At 62.0% G+C, this 21090-nt stretch overlaps 1 protein-coding gene across 2 annotated transcripts in view; it reads right to left on the reverse strand.

Annotated features, from left to right (window-relative positions):
• Positions 1 to 2060: 2060 nt before the first annotated feature.
• The window catches only part of STX1A (syntaxin 1A), a 248055-nt gene continuing 229025 nt past the window's right edge, over positions 2061 to 21090 (reverse strand). Inside the window, exons 7-10 of one of the 2 annotated variants that reach the window (XM_075014093.1) lie at positions 10225 to 10298; positions 9412 to 9549; positions 4315 to 4425; positions 2061 to 2577 (exon numbers count right to left, since the gene is read on the reverse strand). In XM_075014093.1, the coding sequence (XP_074870194.1) occupies positions 2500 to 2577; positions 4315 to 4425; positions 9412 to 9549; positions 10225 to 10298 (401 nt within the window). In that variant the 3' untranslated portion in view covers positions 2061 to 2499. Of the gene's footprint in view, positions 2578 to 4314; positions 5576 to 9411; positions 9550 to 10224; positions 10299 to 21090 lie in introns of both variants that reach the window. The other variant, XR_012648198.1, reaches the window with a different exon arrangement.

Below are 21090 nucleotides of genomic sequence, written 5' to 3' on the forward strand. Positions count from 1 at the left end.
ACAGCCGGGCTCAGCGTGGTGCAGGGATTGCGCCACCCCTCCGGTTCTGCCCCTGGACTTGCCTGCTGCAGCGTTCTCGGCCCAGGGCAGGGCAGTGACACCGGCGCCCCAGAACAGTAGTGCTTTGTCCCCTGCCCCCCAGAGGTGTTCAGGGAGGAAGCTGGTCAGCCCTTAGAACAGCTGCCCTGGTGGAGGGGGTGCTGCTGGTCCCTGCTCCCCAGGAGCTGGCCTGGCAGCCTCTTATTGTTTGCCCGGGGGCGAGGGGGGGTGCTCTTGCCCCCACAGCCACTGAGCTTTGTCTGAGGCAGATTAAAGCACCTGGGCTGCACTGTCTGCTGTGGGGCCGGCCCTGGGCACCAGCCTAGCCCCTGGCTAAATGCACATGGAGCCCAGTGACTGCAGAGCCCTCCTGAGCAGGGCTGCTCACCGCCACGGCCCAGGGCCTGCCCTGTAACAGGCTGCTGCAGCAGAAGGTGCGGTTGGAGCCGGGCACTGCTCCAGTGGTGCAAGGCGCCTGCAGCACCAGGCAGCAACCGAATGTGCACTGCGGTTGTCAGCCAGTGACCTGGGGGTGGGGGGGTTTCTCTTTATCCTGCTGCAAGGAGCTCCAAGGCTGGGCTGTGCCTGGCAGCCAAGTGGTGGGGTGGGGCAGGGCCCCCACTTAGGGACAGAGCCCTGACGGTGTTCATGGGGTGGGCAGGTCCCCACCTCACCTGCAGTGGGCTGGAGTGCTCCAGGGGTGGTGGTGGTGACCAGCCCAGGCGAAGCGGGAGGGGGTGCAGGGTGGGTGAGCGCTCAAGGGCTGGGCTTTGTGCAGAACAGTCATAGCCAGGGAGGGGGGCGCAGGTGCTACCTCAGCAGGTCTGGCCTGAGGGTGGTGCCCAGGGCACGGTGCCCAGCCTGCTCAGCTGGCTGAGCTGCAGCTGCTTGTGCCCCCACCCCAGGGACAGGCCCTCCACCTGGAGGCAGCCCAGCTGCTGCATCTGCTCTGCCCTGCCTGCTCCCAGCAGCGCCAGGCCTGGCCAAGTGGCCTGCACAGCTGGGTCGGAGGGATGCTGGGGTGGAGCCCACAGGTGCCACCCTGTGAGGCCCCCCCCCCCAAGGGATTGAGGTTGCCAGGGGCTGTTCTGGGGGGCTCCTGCTACCCACCAGCAGGCCCAAGCAGTCCCACTGCAGCTCCTGCCTGGGTGTGGCTGGTTGTGCTGCAGGCCTGAGTGGGGTAGATGGGTAGGGACAGACTGGGCTCTCAGCAGCCCATAGGCCTTGCTGCTGGATACTGGGGGCTGGCTGCCCCAGGATGAGCCCTTTGGCAGGGACAGGCCCGTGGTACACCCACCTGCCTCTCTTGCTGGGGCTCCTGGCTGCTGGGCTCTACTCCCTGGTGTTCCCAGGTGCGCAGGGCTGGGAGTAGGGGACAGGCCTGTGCTGTGGCTCCCTGCAGCAGGCTGCTGCCGCACCCCCGTTTGCTGCAGCCTGGGACAAGGGGAGGGGAAGGGTTTGGCAAACGGCACTGAGCTGGTGGGGGGAGGTCAGGGTACCCTCAGAGGGAGCCTGGGACTGGCATGGGTGGGGGTGGGCAGAGGCAGCCCTGTAACACCCCACCCATGGGAGCAGGTAGAAACGAACTCACAATACTGAATGGTGGAGAAGGAGCCTGGCCTCAGGGCGGCACCGTGGGACATGCAGGATGAGGGGCATCACAGGGCGCCCACAGGCCCCTGCAGCAGGGCTGGGAATCCCAGCTGTCAGCCCCTGGCGCTGTGGGGAGAGGCACAGGAACCAGATGGCAGGCAGGAGCCCTCATGGCAGCCTGAACAGGCCGCGTGCACTTCAGGCCTGGCTCCCCTGCTGCTGAGGGCAAGGGCCAGGCCTGAGCTGCCTGCAGGAGGGGCTGGCCTGTGCCCCCACCCAGGACAACATAAGCCTCACCCCCTTCCCCTGGCACAGCCACTTCCCACTTGACCAGCTGCCTGCTTGGTGCTGTCCACAGGCCCCAGGGCAGCCCCAGGTGTGCTGGCTTACGCTATCGGTCCCTTCCTGCAAGGTGCCGCCCCCCCACCCCCTCCCCCAGCAGTGGCAGAGTGTCCTGGCGGACCATGTACGAGCAGCAGGCAAAGGCCAGTGCCACTGTCAGCAATGCCTGGGCAGGGCAGATGCAGAGGGAGTGGTGATTGCCAGTGACAGCAGCGCCAGGCTGGCTGTGGGCTGGAGGACAAAGCTCTGGCACTGTGCTGTGACATGGCATGAGGGTCAGCTGTCTGCCATGCGTCAGGCACAGAGCAGCACGTGCACCCAGCCCCCCCCCCCCACCGCCCCTTGGCACATAGACGTACTGCACCACACACACAGTGTTACAAAACAACCATGCATTAGAAACTGAAATCAGCTCGGAGCGTCCGTCCCCTGCAGCTGCGGGGGGCGGCGCTGCCCTGGGCACAGCAGCTGAGCCCGGCAGTGGCCCAGTGCTGTGTCTGAGAGAGATGGTGGCCGCGGTGAGGTCTAGCCGAAAATCCCGCCGAAGGTGGAGGCGATGACGATGCCCAGGACCACGCAGCAGATAATGATCATGATCTTCTTCTGCACCGGGCCGGCACCCGTGGGAGAGAGGGAAGAGGTCACCACCCAAGCCTCCGTGCCCAGGCCGCCCTGTGCCCCCTGCAGGTTCGTCTTGCCAGCTGGCCTGGAGCCTGGGGCAGGGCCCAGCGTCCCCTCCAGCAGCATGGCTGTCATGAGCCAGCTGGGCGACCTGGCCCAGAGCTGCTGTGAGTCCCCTCAGGCCTGGGGAGCAGGGCAGTGCCCGGTAGCCTGGTTCCCTGGTTGCCCTGAGCCAGGGGTGGGCTCCCTCAGAGCCAGGCCAGGTGCTAGGGGGCCAATGGGCTGTTTGCACATACGCTGTCCTGGGCAGGTGCCTGCTGGGCACAGGTGACAACCGGGGGGGGGCCTCCCCAAGCATGGGCGTCGTGCCTGCGTCATTGGGTGGCTGCAAGCCTGGCCCCTGTGTGACAGCTTAGGGCTAGGAGTGGGGGCGGGGGGGGGGCAGGCTGCCCTGAGCGGGACGGAGGCTGTGTCCCAGGGCCAGGCCATCTCCCGGGGTTCCCTTTGCTTACACTGCCAGGCTGGGCTTGCTAAAGGCCCCAGAGAACCGGCCTGGCTCTGGAGCAGGAGCCTGCTGCCAGCGCCTGAGCTGGGCCCAGGCCTAATTGCCCCCCGCCCCCCATGTCCTGCTGCTGCTGTGTGACACACTGCAAAGCCCCCAGCCCTGGCAGCAGGGCACCACAGGGCTGGGGTGTGCCTGGAGCAGGGCCTCAGGCAGCAGTGCCATTACATGCCACATCCTGGTTGGGCTGCACAGCTGAACTCTCCGCTGGTGCGTAAGGCTCCTGTCTCCCCATACTGGGGGCGCATCAGCCGAAGGGGGCATATGGCCACCCCACATCTCAGCCCTGTCCCCTCGCTGCACACTCAGCCGCTCTCCCTAGGAGCTGGAGAGCCTCCCACCTGGCTGCCTGTGCCCTGGGAGCTGCCCCGGCTCCCCAAGCCCAGGCACCTGTGGGGCAGGCCAGGAGGAAGGGTACAGGAGCAGGCTGGGGTGGGCTCTGGGCAGGAGGGGGCGGGAGTGGAGTTCTGGCTGGGAGGGGGCAGAGAAGCAGTTGAGGGCTGTAGGATCCGTGTGCAGGGGGCAGGGGGACTTACTTGCTCACCCCAGATGCACGTGGCTCTGCCCCCCGCCCTGCTCCCAGCCCCTGCCCTCCACGGCTCTGCCCGGACAAAGTTCCGGCCACTCAGACCAGCGCCAGAAGCCTGCGGGCAGGCTGCCAAGGTGGGAGCCGCAGCAGAGCTCGGAGCTGCTTCCTCCCCGGGCCGAGCGTGCAGGCTGGATCCAGCCCCGCTTGCCTGATCTGGCCCACGTGGCTCGGGGCTCCGCGCCTGCTGCCCCGCCGGGGGTGAGACTGTGGAGAGGTGTCCCGAGACTCAGGGTCCAGCCCTGCCCTGACGCCTCTTGGCTCTGAGCTGAGCTGCACTGGGGAGCCCCTCCCTGCTCGTGGCACTTGGGGTAACAATAACTGCCGGTGAGACGCCCTCCGGGGTCTCCTCTCCAGCCCTCCACCGCCCCCCCCCTGCAGCTGCCTGGGGGCTGTGCGCCCTGCCCCTGTGGAGCACCTGTGCCAAGGGATGGGGAGCAGGTCGGGCCCTGGGAGAAGGAGCTGTAGGGGCCCAGCTGTGTGGTACCCAGCAGAGGGTGGCCTGGCCCCATCCCCGGGACAGTGGAGAGTGACTGCAGCCCCATGGCCACCCGCTGCAGCTGCGACTCACCCGCCTGGCTTTGCTCTGGTACTTAACAGCCTTCTTGGTATCGGACACGGCCCGTTCTACGTAGTCAACCGAGTGCTCAACGTTGTACTCAATGCGGTCAATCATCTCACCCTGCGCAGCACGGAGACAGACAGACACGCCGACGGCCAGAGCACACAGACAGACAGACCGACGGCCAGCGCGCACGCACGGACGCACGCACACACACACACATACACCAGAGCACACACACCCCCCCCCCGACGGCCAGAGCGCACACACACGCACACACACACACACCCCCGACAGCCAGAGCGCGCGCACACACACACACCCCCGACGGCCAGAGCGCACACACACACACACACACACACCAGAGCACACACACACCCCCCGACGGCCAGAGCGCACACACACCCACACACCAGAGCACACAGACAGACACACCGACGGCCAGCACGCACGCACACGTGCGCGCACACACACATACACACACACACACACCCCCCGACGGCCAGAGCACACAGACACACACACACACCAGAGCACACAGACAGACACACCGACGGCCAGAGCGCGCGCACACACACACACACACACACACCAGAGCGTGCGCGCACGCGCACACACACGCACCCCCCCCGACGGCCAGAGCACACAGACAGACACACCGAAAGCCAGAACACACACACACCCCAGAGCACACAGACAGACACACCGACGGCCAGAACACACACACACACACACCCAGAGCACATGGACAGACACACCGACAGCCACAACACACACACATGCACACACACACACACCAGAGCACACACACAGCCACACCAACGGCCAGCACGCGCGCACACACGCACGCACGCACACACACACACACACACACACACCCCGACGGCCAGAGTACACACACACACACACCAGAGCACACAGACAGACACACCGACGGCCAGAACACACACACACACCCAGAGCACACAGACAGACACACCGACAGCCACAACACACACACACACCCCAGAGCACACAGACAGACACACCGACAGCCACAACACACACACACACACCAGAGCACACAGACACACCGATGCCCAGAACACAAACACACACACGCACACGCACACCAGAGAACACAGACAGTGAGGACAGACCGACGGACGTGTGAGTTGCAGGCACCTAGCCCCTGGCTGCTCCCCTTACCTGCTGGCTCTCATGCTGCACCATCTGCAGCCCACGCCAGGGCCCTGCCTGGCACAAGACTCCCCCTTGGTCACCGCTCCCCCTGCACGGGGAGAGAGAGAGAGAGAGAGAGAATGTGTGAGCTGCCCTTGTCTCCTGCTGTCTGCTGCACCTTGCCTGGCACTGGGGCCCTGGCGCAGGGCTGGGTCTGAGCCAAGGGGAGGCCAGTAGTGCCAGGCTGGTGGGAGTCCCCACACCCAGCTGCTGCATGGGGCTCTTGGCGCCCTGTCCTTGCCCTGTGGCCAGGCACCTGCAGAGCCCTCAGGTGCCCAACTCCGGAAAGGGGTGTCCGGCTGGTTGTTCCCCAAGTGGTCAGCCCTGAGCCAGTCCCTTGGCAGACAAGTGGCCATGTTGCACCAGTTCCTGGCCACGCAGCTCAGCAGGGCTGGCAGGGACTCCGGCTGTGGGCAGCTGCAGAGGTTGCTTTCCCTGCCTGGGACTGGCCTGTGGGCCTAGGGCTGCGGGGGGCATCTCAAGAGCCACACCGAGGAACGCGCCCAGGAGAACTCTGGCGTTTGGCACCAAGGTTCAGGGCCACCACCCCAGACTGCCTGGAGCCACCACCGCACAGAGAGACCAGCACAACAGCTACAGCCATGCATGGACAAAAGCCCCCAGCAGGATCCCGCTTCTCATGCTCGCGCGGCTGCCCAGAGCCCACCCTTGCAGGGGGCACTCTGCTCCCTCCGCTGGGGCCATGCAACCCCAGCCTGGCCTGCGCCTTGGAGCAGGGGGCACCGTTGGGTCACGCGGCCGGTGAGAGGCGTCACGGTCTGCGAGGGCGAGCAAAGGGGCGGTGGCGGAGGGGGCCGGAGAGCGACATGGCCCCAGCTCCGTTCCTGGCCTGGGCCCTGTGCCGTCAGCGGGGGTGGCGCCGGGGTTGTGCAGTGGGCACTGCTGCCGTGCCGGTAGCCCGGCTGCTGGCTCTGCTGGTCCTCGCCTCGGACACTGCTGCTCCAGGAGCCCCTTACATCCTCAGAGCCCCCGCTTCCCCCATCCTCAGAGCCCCCCACCCCCATCCTCAGAGCCCCTCCCCTCAGAGCCCCCCCTTCCCCCATCCTCAGAGCCCCCCACCCCCATCCTCGGAGCCCCCCCTTCCCCCATCCTCAGAGCCCTGCTGTCCTCGGAGCCCCCCACCCCCATCCTCAGAGCCCCTCCCCTCAGAGCCCCCCCTTCCCCCATCCTCAGAGCCCCCGCTTCCCTCATCCTCAGAGTCCCCCCGCCCTCAGAGCCCCCCCTTCCCCCATCCTCAGAGCCCTGCTGTCCTCGGAGCCCCCCACCCCCATCCTCAGAGCCCCTCCCTCCCTTCCCCCATCCTCAGAGCCCTGCTGTCCTCGGAGCCCCCCACCCCCATCCTCAGAGCCCCTCCCCTCAGAGCCCCCCCTTCCCCCATCCTCAGAGCCCCCGCTTCCCTCATCCTCAGAGCCCTGCTGTCCTCGGAGCCCCCCACCCCCATCCTCAGAGCCCCTCCCTCCCTTCCCCCATCCTCAGAGCCCTGCTGTCCTCGGAGCCCCCCACCCCCATCCTCAGAGCCCCTCCCCTCAGAGCCCCCCCTTCCCCCATCCTCAGAGCCCCCGCTTCCCTCATCCTCAGAGCCCTGCTGTCCTCGGAGCCCCCCACCCCCATCCTCAGAGCCCCTCCCTCCCTTCCCCCATCCTCAGAGCCCCCCCTTCCCCCATCCTCAGAGCCCTGCTGTCCTCGGAGCCCCCCACCCCCATCCTCAGAGCCCTGCTGTCCTTGGAGCCCCTCCCTCCCCTCCCCCCATTTGCAGAGCCCTGTTGTTCTCAGAGCCCCTCCCTGCCCTTTACACATCCCCTACCCCCCACACTGTGTACCCCTCACTGCCCTCCTACCACACAGCCCCTCAGATACCCCCTCACGTGCTATATACACCCCCCCCCCCGCTTCCCTGGCACACCAGCTCCTCAGCCCTGCCCCCCCCACCAGATATGCCCCCTGCCCTCCTCACCCATCCTTCAGCCCCTCCCCCCCAGCTGCTGGACACCCCTGTATTACATGTGCCCCCAGCTGCCTTGTACCGGCCCCAAGGCCCACCCTGCCTGACTGTGCTGACAGCTGCTGAGGTCAGGAACCCACCAGGCGCAGTGGCTAGTCCCAGTGACGTGTTCCCAGCAGCTGGGATTGCCCCCAGCTCTGCCCTGCGCCCAGCACAAAGCGAGCAGCCACAAGCCACTCGGCTCCCCCTGGGGAGCGGGGCAGCATTGCCCCAGGCAGTGCGAGTGTGACACGTGCTGTGGGAAAGCCTCGGGCACGCGCGTGCCAGGCCCTGTCCAGCAAGGCCGCGCCCCCCCCCTGCACCGGCCCCAGCAGGCGTGCAGCCCCGTGGGGACAGCAGGCCAAGCCCTGGTGGGCAGGACACCCAGGGCTGCTGGGCTGTCCTGCCCTAGCGAGACAGCCCTGGCTACCCGTTTGCCCCGGGGTCACTTCCTTGGCGAGCAGCGTCTGTGACTGTGGTACTGGGGGATTCCTGGCTCTCCCCCTGGGTGCACGGAATGCTGCCACGGTGGCACCAGCTGGGCCCGTCCTGCTGCGGGTGGGATACAGCTTGGGACTGGCCCTGGGGCTGTGGGCATCTCTGCTCTCAGATCTGGTGCCCAGTCAAAGCAGGGGAACTCAGCACACTGTGATGCTCCCCCTGGAACAAGGCCCCACCCTCGGCCCAGAGCGCTCCTAGGCTGTGTGCAGCTCGCACCACGGGGGGGCCAGCTGCAACCAGCCACCCGCGACCTCGGAGCCAGGGAAGGGAAAGGCTGGATCAGCTCCAGGGCAGAGAGACTCCTGCAGCGCCAGGCACCAGCTCACAGCCTGGTGGCCGTGGGCAGCTAGGTCTGAGATGTTCTGGACAGCTCGGGAAGGGGTGAGCAGGCTGGCAAGGGGACACCTCCACAGTTCTGGGGCCAGGCACCTCCTCCATGGCTGTGCTGCTCCAGAAGCTGCCTGACTGCAACAGCACCTCTCCCGCATGGAGCTGCCCTGCAGCCTGAGCGCGTGTACCCACGTGCTGCAGTCCCGGGGCAGCAGGAGGGACTGTTCAGCATTCCAGCCTGCCCCATGCCAGCCAGGTGCCTGCTGGCTGGGGCTGTGGCAGGGGCAGGGGCCACATGCACGCAGGAAGGACGCACAGGCCATGCAGACGCACGCATGCAGACGTCCGGCCCACACCAGGCGTTCACGTTACCTGCTGGTGAGACGCTCATCCAAGCGCCCGGCGGCAGCATGTCAGGCAAGAAGAGGGTCAGGAAAGGGCCTCCGAGAGACGCCCAGTGCTATGTGCTCACAGGACTTACACTTGTGGGACCCCCACAGGACGGCACGCTTGGGGCCTACCCCGGGGCACCTCCCTCTGTGCTCCCAGGGTCTGGACTGGGACCCAGAGCCAGGGGGTTAAAACCCAGTGACCGGGACTCCAGGAAGCACCAGGTCCCTGCGAGGTGGCCACTTCCCTGCCCACACACAGCACCACACCAAGGTCTACCCGTTCTGCGGCCCTATGCCCTCTCCCCTCAGGCCCTGCCTCCCGGCCCCCACAGGCAGGCTCTGACGCCATGGTGGAGCACAGGCTCACTCGGACAATGCGGGAGGGGATGCTGCCTTAGGCACCTGAAACAGAAGCAGGAGCTGTGACTGCAGAAGTCAGCAGCAGGTGCCTGCTTGCAGTGGTGCTGAGATCCCAGCCCCTCCCCCCGGCATCCGCCCAGGAGGGCAGGGTGCTTGCAGGAGCAGTGCCATGCCCACAGCCCCAGGAGCAGACAGGACATGTCTCCGGCCAGGCCCTGCTCTTGTGCCCAGCAGCGGTCTGGGAAGCAGCATGGAGCGGGCGAGACCCTGCCCTGCCCTGCCCTGCCCTGCCCCACCCACCTGGCTCTCCACCAGCATAGCCATGTCCATGAACATGTCGTGCAGCTCCCGGATGCTGTTCTCCAGCTTAATGATCTCGCTGTGCCGCGTCTCAATCTCGTTCAGCGCCTGCTTCGTGATGGTGGAATCCATGATGATCTGCAGGGCGGTGGGGGAAGGCTTGTGAGCTCGGCCCCCCTGGGCACAGCCTCCCAGTGCACTGGGTTGGCAGTGGACGAGCTGGGATAGGCCGCTGGCCAGGGGGCCGAGACGCGCACAGGCCCAGCTCAGCCAGAGCACATTGCCGGCTGGGTGCACGTGGGCCTGGAGAACAGAGAGCTGCCCGCAGTGCTGCAGCGGGCGCCCCGGGGCGAGGCCGGGAGAGGCGGTGGCAGTGAGGCGTGAAGAGGCCATGCGAGCCGGGCTGTGCGCTGCACGCCAGCTTCAGGCAGGGTGATGCTGGGCTGTCCTGCGAGAAGCACAGCCTGCCCCCGGCGGCCGGGAGCGCTGGTGCTCAGGGCGGCCAGGACCCGCCAGGCATGCTGGAGATAGCCAGTGCCCCTCTCTCCTCCTGTGGGCGCACGGGACCCCGCTGTGCACTGCCCTGCTTGTGGCTAGGTGTGCATCCCCTGGCCCTGGATTTCCCAGCATGCTCTAGTCGGCGCTGCCAGGCAGTACAGGCAACAAGCTGGGCACAGACTGCCCAGCACAGGCAGGGCCTGCAGCGCATGCCCAGCTGTGGGGTGGGGCTCTGCACACAGGTGCTGTGCTCAGAACTGGCCTCCAAGCGGAACCGAGGCCTGAGGTCAAAGCCAGAGGGACCCGTACACTCACCCCAGAGGAGAAGATGGCCGGGTTCCCACTCTCCAGCATGTCCTCCAGCTCCTCGCTGGTCGTGGTCCGCCCAGCTGCAGTGAAGAGTGTAGGATGGAAATTTCTGAGGCAGGTTCTGGTATTCTGCTAAAGACCTCCTATTCGATCCCAAAGTCTGGAGCGGGCCTCTAAGCCTACAGCTCAGAAAGCCAGTTACCAAAAGTGGAAGGCCACCCCGGTTGGCCCCTGTGCCCATCTCACCTACACAACCAGGGAAGGTCGTCCCAACTCCGACAGGGCCTTGGAGTTTGGAGGGAGGGACAGTTGCCCTGGCAACCACATTCCAAGAAGATGCTGTGCAAGTGAGAGCCAGGATACAGCCCCAGCCCATGTGCTAGCCCAGGCTGGTACTCAAAGCAAATGTGTTATTGCTCTGTGCCATTACTGTCTCTTCTGCTTTAATCTTCTAGATAAGCACCCCGGCATTAGTGCTCTTGTTAGACGTGTCATTCAGCCCATCAGACACACAGATGTTATTGCACAGCTGCTTTGTTTAAGTCACTTGTTAAGGAAAACCACTGGTACTACAGATAAAATGCTCCATAAGCAATGGGTAGGGATAGTCTGTAACCTGTTTAGACTATTGGCTTATTGTGCTCATTTCGTCTTGCTGCTAGAACCTATCCAGGCTCAGGTAACACCCTTGCCGTAGCTTTCCTGCCACCCATCAATAATCTATGTAATCAATTGCAATCTATTGTCTGGCAGTGCTCCAGTGAGTCCTGAGGGGCACTCCACCACCGCTGTGTGGAATAAACCCTCCTGCTTGCTTCATACACAGTGTCCAGACTTCGTTCCAACACACAGAGCAGGCAGGAATCGGGAGGGTGGAAGACAGGTAGGCACGGCCCAGAAGCCCCTGCCCTGCTCCACCCAGCTGTGATCTAGACACATGCAAAGCCCTGCATGGGTACAAAATCCATAACCACACCCCAACAGCAGTGGCAAAATCAGACACAGAGCAGCTACCTGCTGACGTGCAACACAACCCCTCTGGGCCAGGTCTGCTTTGTGCCTGTGGAGCAGCACGAACCAGGAGCAGACAGGATGTGCTCTGGCCAGGGAAGCACAGGGGCTGCTGGAAGGCAAAGCAAGCCAAGGCCTGCCAGGAGCCCGAGAACAGTTCCCAAGTCGCCGTCTGGCCTAGCACGAAGACCCCTTAGGTCTGACAGAGCAAGGAGCTTCCCCCTTGCCCAAGAGTCACCCAGCGAGCAGGGAAAGCTAGCCTCGGGCCGTGGGAGCTGGGCTCTGCCGCCCCGCACCACCCTGCTGAGTTCACGCTCGTGTGGGCGTGCCACAGCACAGCAACTCCCCCGTGCCCCGCGTGCAACATCAGCCAGAGGATGGGGAAGTCCGAACCCCGCCACGGCCACTCGCTGCACACACACAGGCTTGCCTGGCCGGGGAGCCCAAGGGCACATCTGTGCCTACGCAATGGTGCACACAGGGCAGGTGCCCGCAGAGTTGCAGGGGCCAGCCCTGGGGAAGCTGAGTTAGCTGAAGCCTCTGCAGCGTCTCCCCGGGAGACGATGGGCAGGCTGTAGTCTGCGCCTCCCTGCCTTGCCCGGGGGGGGGGATGCAGAGCAGCAGGGATGCACATCGCCTCCATCAGCACCGGATCTGCACGGGCGCCTCTGCCCACAGCTGCCCCGGCTGCACCATGCTGGGGCAGGCTCAGCTCTTCTCACTGCCCTCAGGCAGGAGGCAGGCCCTACCTCCTGGGTGTGCTAGGCTGGAGAGCTGCCCCCACGTGACAGGCTCCTTGGTGAGGGGCTGGGGCACGAAGGCAATGCAGGGAGAGCCATGCCAGGCTCTGAGCCAGGTGCCGTGGCCCCCCAGAGCCAAGAGCCTTAGTGAGAGTGCTGCGGGGTCGCCTGCCCCTGCATGCCGTGAAATGGGGTAGAGCAAGCTGGGGGAGTGTGTGCTGCTTTCTCTGGGGCCTGGCCCCCGACAGCAGCTGCTGGTCTCCCCGTACTGCCTACAGGATAAAATTTTGAAGTAGGCCATGATATTTGCTAAGAACCCCTGTTCCAAAATGGAGTCTGGTAAGTGCCACCCCCCAGCATCTGGGGAGGGCGTCCCAGCTGGTGTAAATAGCTCCCTAGGCAGCCCCATTCCAGGAAGGGACCCTGCGGGGAGGGGAATTGGACTATAGTTAAGGGCGACTGACATGATCTGCTTTGATCCTGCATTGCCCACGTGCTCTGATTCTGTAGAGCTAACACGAACGATCATGTCCGTGATGTCCAAGATTACAACAGGACGCCAGACGAGACATCACTGCTCTGTGCATCAGCATGTCGCAGACGAGGTATCACGTTATACACCGGTGTTGGGGACTGCGCTCTTCAAAGGACTTGTTTGTAGATAAAATGTTCTGTAAACTGCGCACGGAGACTCTGTAACTCCCAGATTGCTTGTTCGTTCACATGGATTGCTCATGGATTCTGCTCATTTCCTTACTGTCTGCTCCTGTCCTTTCCTCTGCCTATGAGATCTCTACAGAACCAGTCACGACTTGATGCCTGTCAGTGCATTCTGAAACTCAACCAAGTTCAGAATCACTCTGCCACCTGGTTGTAATAAACCTGTGTTGCTTCACATACAGTATCCAGACTTTATTCCAGCACTGCCTCACTCCTCTGCCTGAGTGTGGCTCCTGGTGCCCTCTGGCTCCCAGCCTGGTCCTGCCTCCCACCAGCTGGTCAGGCTTTCCCCTGCCAGGGGCTCTGGTCCCCTCTGTCAGCAGGCAACCCCGTTGCTGGGGAGGCCCAAAGTGCCCTTAAAATCACTGCAAGGTTGGGTGGGAGGGCAGCTCCACATCCTCGAAGGGGTGGGGCCAGTGGTAGAAGGGGCAGGGCCTAGGGCATTTGTCCCTCAGTGCCACCAGGACCACAGCACTGCCCCACCCGACTCCCTCCCAGCCACGTGCAGCCAGAGCTGCACTGCCCTGGCAAGTCAAAGCGACTGGGGGCAACCGTCCCCCCACACCCCAAGCTGGGCCTGATCAGCCAAAAGGACAACCAGGAGAAGGTGTCCCTGGAGGTCGAGTCAGTGCTGGCAGGACACAACAACAGAGGCCTGCGCGTGTCGGGAGGGCGGCGCACGAAGGCAGGAGTCCAGAGGCAGCGATGTGCTGCTCCTCAGAAGCTTGGTTCCCCGACAGCACGTTGCACTGAAAACACCCCCATGACATGAGCCACAGCCCCCGCCTGCAATGGGAATGCCGCCGGGCTTCGTGCAGGCCACGACTTGCTGCGATGCCCCTGGCGTGATGGCACTGAGACAGAGCTACTTCGCCAGGCGAACGGAAAAGCCCATCCAGGGCACCGAACTCCTCCGCCCTCGCTGCGGCTGAGCTATTTCTGTACCTGCCCACCAGCCTCTTCCCCGCAAAGAGTGAGGGGCGAGGCCAGGAACCGATGGAACAGGCATCTGCTGCAGATGTCGACAGCAGAGAGCAGCCGGTTGGACTGAGTGCTCCAGTTTCTAGGGCAGGACGAAGCTGGAGTCACTGCCAAACTCACTTGCTTTGCTGGTTAAAAGGAAGCTTGGCCAGTGTTTCTGGAAAGGCCGAGTCTCATTCCCCTCATGTTCTAAACCCCAAACTCACCCTCCGCACCTCCTGCTCCTCCTACCTGGGACCTGGCAATTCAGACCCTTCCACGCGCCCTCACGCTGGGCTCCAGGAGCTTTCCCAGCCCTGCACCATGTACATCCGGGGGAGGGGAGCCTGCCCTTCGGCTCAGCTGCTCCCGCTGAGCTTCTGACAGCCACCCTGAATGGGGTCGGACTTGGTTACGTTCTTTGGGTCCTGGCGGGTTTCCACTCTGCCCGAGTGAAGCAGCAAGTCTGACAGCAGCTCTGGAGCCACACACAGAAATAAAACCCTGAACCTCTTGCTTGGGCCAGTGAAAAACTTCTCCCTTCCCAGCTTGGAGGGCAAGGCTCATGTTTCAGCCCCAGCTCTACAGCAGTGTGAATCCAAATGTCCTGGGAGCTCAGCCCTCATGCCATTTTCCTATTGGAAACGATCCTCAGCACCCCTTGAATGCACACTGGCACAGTATGCAAGAAATCCCGCTGCTGTCTGGTGTCCAGCTTCACGTGCAGCTGGACGGTTACGGATGCTGTCCTCAGAATCCCTCGCTGAAAGGGAGGGTGGGGTCATTCTCCATTCACATCTTAAAATCAGTTGCCACGAGCAAGCGGGATGATTGTTTCTAGTTCCACAGATGCCCACCTAAGAGCCCGAGGCAAACCCCTCAGTGGGGAGAACTACCACACGCCAGGATGCCTCTCCCTGGAGAGCGCCTGCCTCCCTTTGCGGGAGTTCCGGGCTGAATGCCAACTGCCTTTGTCGTTTCAGCTGAGAATATCCAGTTTGTTCTTGTCTGGTTTTGGACGGTTGGTGACGGAGACGTCCCCGTTGCAGGAATGATGGGGGGGCGGTTTCAGACACCGTTTAATGACACGGTATTGAAGGAAAGTCACAGCTTTCTGAGGAAGAACAACCAGGACCCTGGGGCACCTAAAAGAGTAGCAAATGGAGGCGGGTGCGAGCGTTCACGGGCTGGCAGCTAAGGGGGCTTTACCCATGAAAGCTTAGGCCCAAATACATCTGTTTGTCTTGAAGGTGCCACAGGACTCCTTGCTGGTTTTGCTGAAGCAGGCTGAGACGGCTGCCCCGCCGAAGCTTCTCCAGCTGCGCTCCTGCCCGACTTGGCTGCTGCAGCAGAAGGGCCGGCTGTGCGCCAGGCAGCATTGATGGTGTCACGTCACACACGCTGAGCGGTGCTGGGGAGCTCTCGAGAGCCCCCTTTCCTGGCGACGTCCAGCTGTGCAGTTGACCAGCACGGCTGGGCTGGGACGATTTCTTTGTGGCTGTGCGTGTGAGCGGAGAAATGGTTGTTTACCGACACTCCCAACAAGCATTGATGCCTTCTGGCCTGCAGAGAGGGGGAGGTGCGGAAGCGCGGGGAGCTTTGGTGAGGATGCCAGCCTGATGCTGATGTTGGCTAGACGCAGACGAGAAGCCTCAGTGAGCCCTAGCAACGTGGCTTCCTAAAAACAGGCTCAAATGAACCACTAACCCAGGCCCCGTGCTGAAAAGGGCTCCCTCCTCGCTAACTCAGCAGCTATTAATTGACACCTCCGCACACCTATCTCCAACACTCATGGCAGCAATTACAGCGTGTGCCAGGCGGCACGCAGCCCCCCAGCTTGCGGAGCAGAGTACGGCTGGGACGGCGTTCCCCGCCAGCCTCGCAGAAAGAAGGCGCATCCCAGTGATTGCCGAGACGGCCGGCCACACGCAGGGGGAGTGCTGCCTAAGGAGCGCAGAGGAGTCAAGGGGCCGAGCCACGAAGCAGTTTTCCCCCTCTCCTTGCAGTTCACCATCTCTCAGTTCATCGTCTCCTGTACGTCCAGCCACTAGGAGCTGCTGCACGGGGACACCCCACACTGGATCTGCTGACTGGCTGGGAAGAGGGGTGGACGCACCGTGTGCTGAGGTTTCACAAGCTCTTCTGACTCCCTCCGTCACTTACAAGGGGAGGCGCCTTCGGCACCCTCCTCCTGCTCCACACTTCCTCGGCCCAACGGACCCACCTACACCCCAGGTGGGAGAACGCCCGCTCCGGCAGGGTGGGGAGGAGTGGGATTGGCAATGGCATTTTCCTCTCTAAGCCACCAGGTAAAACCCAACCGAAGTCATCAGCGGGGGAACGCTGGAGAACACAGAGCGCAGCGCCGGAACCGTGCCAGGTGAACACAGGGGATTTGCAGCTGAGAGCAAGGGAACAGCCAGGGGGAACGAGAAGGGGGGTGCACCAGATTTGGAGGCCCCTGGGAAGGAGTCTGGGGCTTCAGCCCAGTCCTCACTGGACACACGACCACACACCTGGCACCAGCTGGCCCCTTTGCAGAGGGGCCAAGGATCAGCTAGGCCCCGGAGACGGGCTGCCTCCTTGCCCTTGCAGCAGACGTCTCCTGGCACCTGGGCTTGAGCCCTGCACAGGACCCAGTCCTTGCAGACACTGCCAGTCTTCTGCAGCGATAATGCAGCACTCTTCGGCACTCTGAAGCTCCCCTCCCAGGCTGCTCTGCCCTGCCCTCTGACAGGACTGGCAGAGGCTGGGCACCCAGCAGGCACAGCCGCCCCAGACTCTGCTACAGCACAAGTCAGCAGCATCGAGGGCCTTGCCAGAGCCTGCCGTGCTGAAAGACGAGCTGCTCCTGGAGTGACACAGCACCCACCTAGCCAGATCCCAGCACGCCTCCACTTGGCACATCAGTGGGAGCCTCTCGCCCTGCGCTGGAAGAGGAGAAAGAAGAGGGCAGAGCGAGCCCACGCCTGCCGACAGCAGCCGTTCGTGGTACACAGCACAGGTGCACCTGCAAACCCAGTCCTCAGCGGCAGAGCCACAGAACTGTGCCGCGTGCTGAAGAGCAAACCGGCCTCGGGCTGCGGAGGAACCCTGGAGAGTGCCGTGTCTTTTAGGGGAAACTCGGTGTTACTGTGTCGCTGCATCACCCTGTATCACCCTCTGTCTTTCCAACAGCCACTGACTCATGTACTGCTCTTCACACCTGTTACTTCATACCACTTGTACCCTTGTATCACCTGCCTATTGGCTGCTTCACACTCTTCTCGTCTCACCAGCATTGGAGCATTGACCCGAGCCCACAGAACCCAGCTCCGCACACACGTCTGCCCAATGGATTGGAGCGAGCAACCTTTGCTAACTATAAGCAACCACAAGATGGTGTGTGTGTTGGCGTGCGTGCGTGTGTGTGTGGGTGGGTGTGCGCGTGTGTGTGGGTGGGTGTGCGCGCATGTGCATGTGGGTAGGTGTGTGCGTGTGCGCGTGCAGGTGGGTAGGTGTGTGCGCGTGCAGGTGGGTAGGTGTGTGCGTGTGCAGGTGGGTGTGCCTCCAAGTGAACTATCTATATTCAATGTGTACAAGGCAGTGGTGCCGTACTCTCCACAAAGGCGGTGCTCCTTCCTTGTGTGATGGGGTTCTGGGGTCCCCCAAGCTCTGCACCCTGTCCGCAGGCAGGAGAGTCTCTCACTTAGCAGGAGAACAGCAGGTTTATTAGCCGACAGGACACAGCATCGTACAGAGGAGTCAGTGCAGCAGGCAGAGACAGCCAGTCCAATCCATGTTGGGGAGGGGAGGCCCCGAGGGGCCCCCAGAGCCGGGGCCTTGCCCCCTCCTTTGTCTCTCTCTCCCAGCCCAGACTCACTGCTTCCCAACTCCCAGTTCCAATTCAAACCCCTCAGGCTCCACCTCCTCCTTTGTCTGCAGTACAAAGGTGTTACCTGGTCATCAAGGTTACCCTCAGCAGGAGCCCCACACCCTCTGTGAGCCACTCACATACACACAGGTATTCCCCACTCCATCACATCTCTCCCCCCTTCCACACCGAACTGAGCGGGGTCACTCAACTGGTGACCTGGGGAAGTTCGGGGCTCTCCCCTTGTGACAGGGCATTGGCTGTACCCTCTGTTCTCCCCTCGATGTGCACCACCTCCACATCATAGTCCTGCTGGGGGAGGCTCCAAGTCAGGAGCTTGGTCTTGGCCCTTTTCATTTGATGCAGCCGGGCAAGTCCCTTTAGTTCCCTTGGGTTGGTTGGTCTCGCTGCTTCGGCCCCGGTCCGTCAGCCACGTTCTCAAGTCAGGCAGGCAGAGCCCATACAGATGCTCCGGCCAATGTTTGGAATTCAGTTACAGTCTCGTAAAAGAAGGTACAAATGCTTCCACCCTTGGCATTTAGCCAGACCACCAGAATGGTTGTGTGCCTCAGTTTCCCCTTCCATGCCACACAACAGGTTTGGAATGTTCCTCCGCATGTGACAGGTTGCAAGACTAGTTACAGGGAACAACGGTGACATTTCAGAGTTACAGACTCCTTCAACATACAACTCATGCTTCTACATCAATGTCATCATGTCAAATGGCTCTTTCCAAACATTCAGTGCATGGTACAATTCTACAGCTTTTGGTAGCAGCACCCCTTGGTTACAGCAGTCAGCGTGAGTTACAGAACAAACCCATTGCAACTGCACATTTACGTTGCTCTTTGGCAGACCACAACCTTTGTGCAACATCTTTGAGAATCTGGTATTTTGGGGATAAATGGCTGAGGCCTTTCTTAGCACCATCAAGTTCTAATCTTCTCCCTTGCCCCCTGGGGTGGAAATCTGATCTCTCTGGCTGTGCCCTCCCTTCTAACAAGAGCTGGGCCATTGATGATCTCAGGGAGACGGCCCCCTTCCTGCCAGTCTGGAAATCTGCAAACCAAACTGCTTTCTGAGAGTTGTTTTGTGAGTCCCAGACGCAGAATCCACATGAAGGAATCCCTGTTTATTCCTTACTGGCCCACCAGGACCACAGCTCCTTTGTCCTTCCACCTTCAACTACTGCCTCCCTATGGAATCAGAAGTCGAATCCAGTATGAAAATATAAGTGTTTTCACCATCTGGAGATGTGGAATTGCTGGCGCTCTCCTGTATCCTACAGAGACTGACTGTGCAGCTGTTTTACTTGGTTCTCACAGGGCTGCTCACACTCCCTGATAGTTTTCACTTTACTTGGACCAACTTCCAACTACTGAGAAGCCTTTGCCCTGCCGGCTTTGGACCCTTCCAGAGCACAGCCAGTGGTTTCACACTCAGGCAGGTCCTGGCCATCAGGAGCTGAAACAAACTTCTCCCCAGGCAAAGGGTTGCTCTGGTGCTTACAGACAAGCACCTTTCCTGTTCACTCTCCTCCACCTCACTCCCATTTTCTGCAGTCCCCACAGACGGGTAAGGAAAAGTTTCAGGGAAATTCTCTTCCTCAAGAGCTCCCCCAAACAACAACTCACCCCTGTCTGGCTCCACATGGGCACTGCTCCCTTGAGCCACAACCAGCTCCTGGGTTTCACCTACACCCAGGATCACTTCTGGCCCATCAGGCAGATTCCCATGTAATCCCCCTCCAGGCAGAAAGCCAGTACCACCGGACAGAAGGTCAGGGTCCCTTTCCTCCCTTCTGCTACCAGCTCCTTTATCTTCATCGCTCAGCATAACTCCATTGCCCGTCTGTTCTTGTGTCCTGGCGAGAGGATGACTCTGGTAGGACAGAGTCCTCTCACCCCTCCCAGTAACACCTCAGCATCAGGCAAAGAACAAGTACCAGAATCGTCTGGTCTCTGGGATTCCCTGATGATACTAACTGGATTAGACCAAGTTAAAGCATCATCCCCCCTGAGAGACACAGAGGTAGGCCCACTTCCCATCTGGGCTTCAGCTGCCCTCAGATCCAGCTCTGGGATCTTGGCTCCATCTTGAGCCCCCACAGGCTCAGGCAAAGGATTCACTTCCCCAGAAGCAGAAGCACTTTTTTTGCACCAAGGACCAGTGTCCTTAGCAGGGATACCACTGCCCATCCCAGAGCCATTCCCTCTGCTCCAGCCCCCATGGCTGGATTCAGAGACACACCTGGAATGCTCTTTTCTGGTGGATCCTTCTCCAGCCACCCCAGGCTGGGGAATCCTCCTCAGACAATGGGCTAGTTTCCTCATTGGCACCTTTTCCAAACGCAGGCTTTGCTCTCTCCCCAGGCTGCTGCTGCTGCTGTTCAACACAGACAGACAATGGGAGACACTCTCTCCTTTGTCCCAGCCTCCCGTCTGGTCTCCACACACACACACAGAAGGTGGAGCAGCTTCTCTCACAGACAACTTGCCATTCCCAGTGGACCAGCTGCTTTCCTGCACAGACACACAGGCACCTTCCTCTGCCCAGGCCTGGAAAACTCTTCGCAGGTCTGTCTTGGCCACTAGTAGATGATGGGTTGGAATCGCTCCTTCCCTCCTTGAGCTGTGGCAGGCCACTCGGTTCAGAGCTCCATGCAGTCCAGGGTTCCCTGCCCGGATCCGGGCTCACCTCTGCAGGATTCTCCCCAGCCCTCAGCTCCGCCACTGCACATCCACGCTGCCTTGTCCAGCTTCTTTAATCTCGATTCGGTTTCCAGGTGCTGCCACTTCACAGCGGAGTTGCTCAGCGTGGTTGCAGGCTTTCAGGCTGATGCCCTCTGCACCCCACGATTCCTGGAAGAATCCCTTCAGTGTGCCAGGCTCCTTGCGAGTCACAAGCTCCCCAGGGTTAGGCCGTAGGCCCCTCTGCCCTCTGGGACCGACTCCAACAGACTCTCAGAGGAACCCCTTCTTCAGTGTGACACCCGCTCTCAAGGACCACGACCACACTGTCTTGGGAAGAACTCATTCAGCGTCAGCCTCCTCAGGGGTCACTTGTTTTCTGGGGGTTGGGCCCTCGGCCCCTCCACCTTCTGGGACCGACTCCAACAGATTCCCAGGAGTAACCCCTGCTCGGGTGTGGCACCCCCTCTCGAGAACCACGACCGCAGTTGCTTGGGTTCGGCCGCAGACCCCTCCGCCTTGGGGAACTGCACCTCACTGCCCTTCAGCACACCTGGGTCTCGCAGTCCCCACTTCTTCCGGGGCCCCGGTCACTTACTGCTGGATGCTCCATCCTTGGGGTGCAGAACATCCCACTTCTGACACCAGTGTGATGGGGTTCTGGGGTCCCCCAAGCTCTGCACCCTGTCCGCAGGCAGGAGAGTCTCTCACTTAGCAGGAGAACAGCAGGTTTATTAGCCGACAGGACACAGCATCGTACAGAGGAGTCAGTGCAGCAGGCAGAGACAGCCAGTCCAATCCATGTTGGGGAGGGGAGGCCCCGAGGGGCCCCCAGAGCCGGGGCCTTGCCCCCTCCTTTGTCTCTCTCTCCCAGCCCAGACTCACTGCTTCCCAACTC

Source organism: Carettochelys insculpta, chromosome 19 (assembly GCF_033958435.1).
Source record: "Carettochelys insculpta isolate YL-2023 chromosome 19, ASM3395843v1, whole genome shotgun sequence".
NCBI classification, from domain to species: domain Eukaryota; kingdom Metazoa; phylum Chordata; order Testudines; family Carettochelyidae; genus Carettochelys; species Carettochelys insculpta.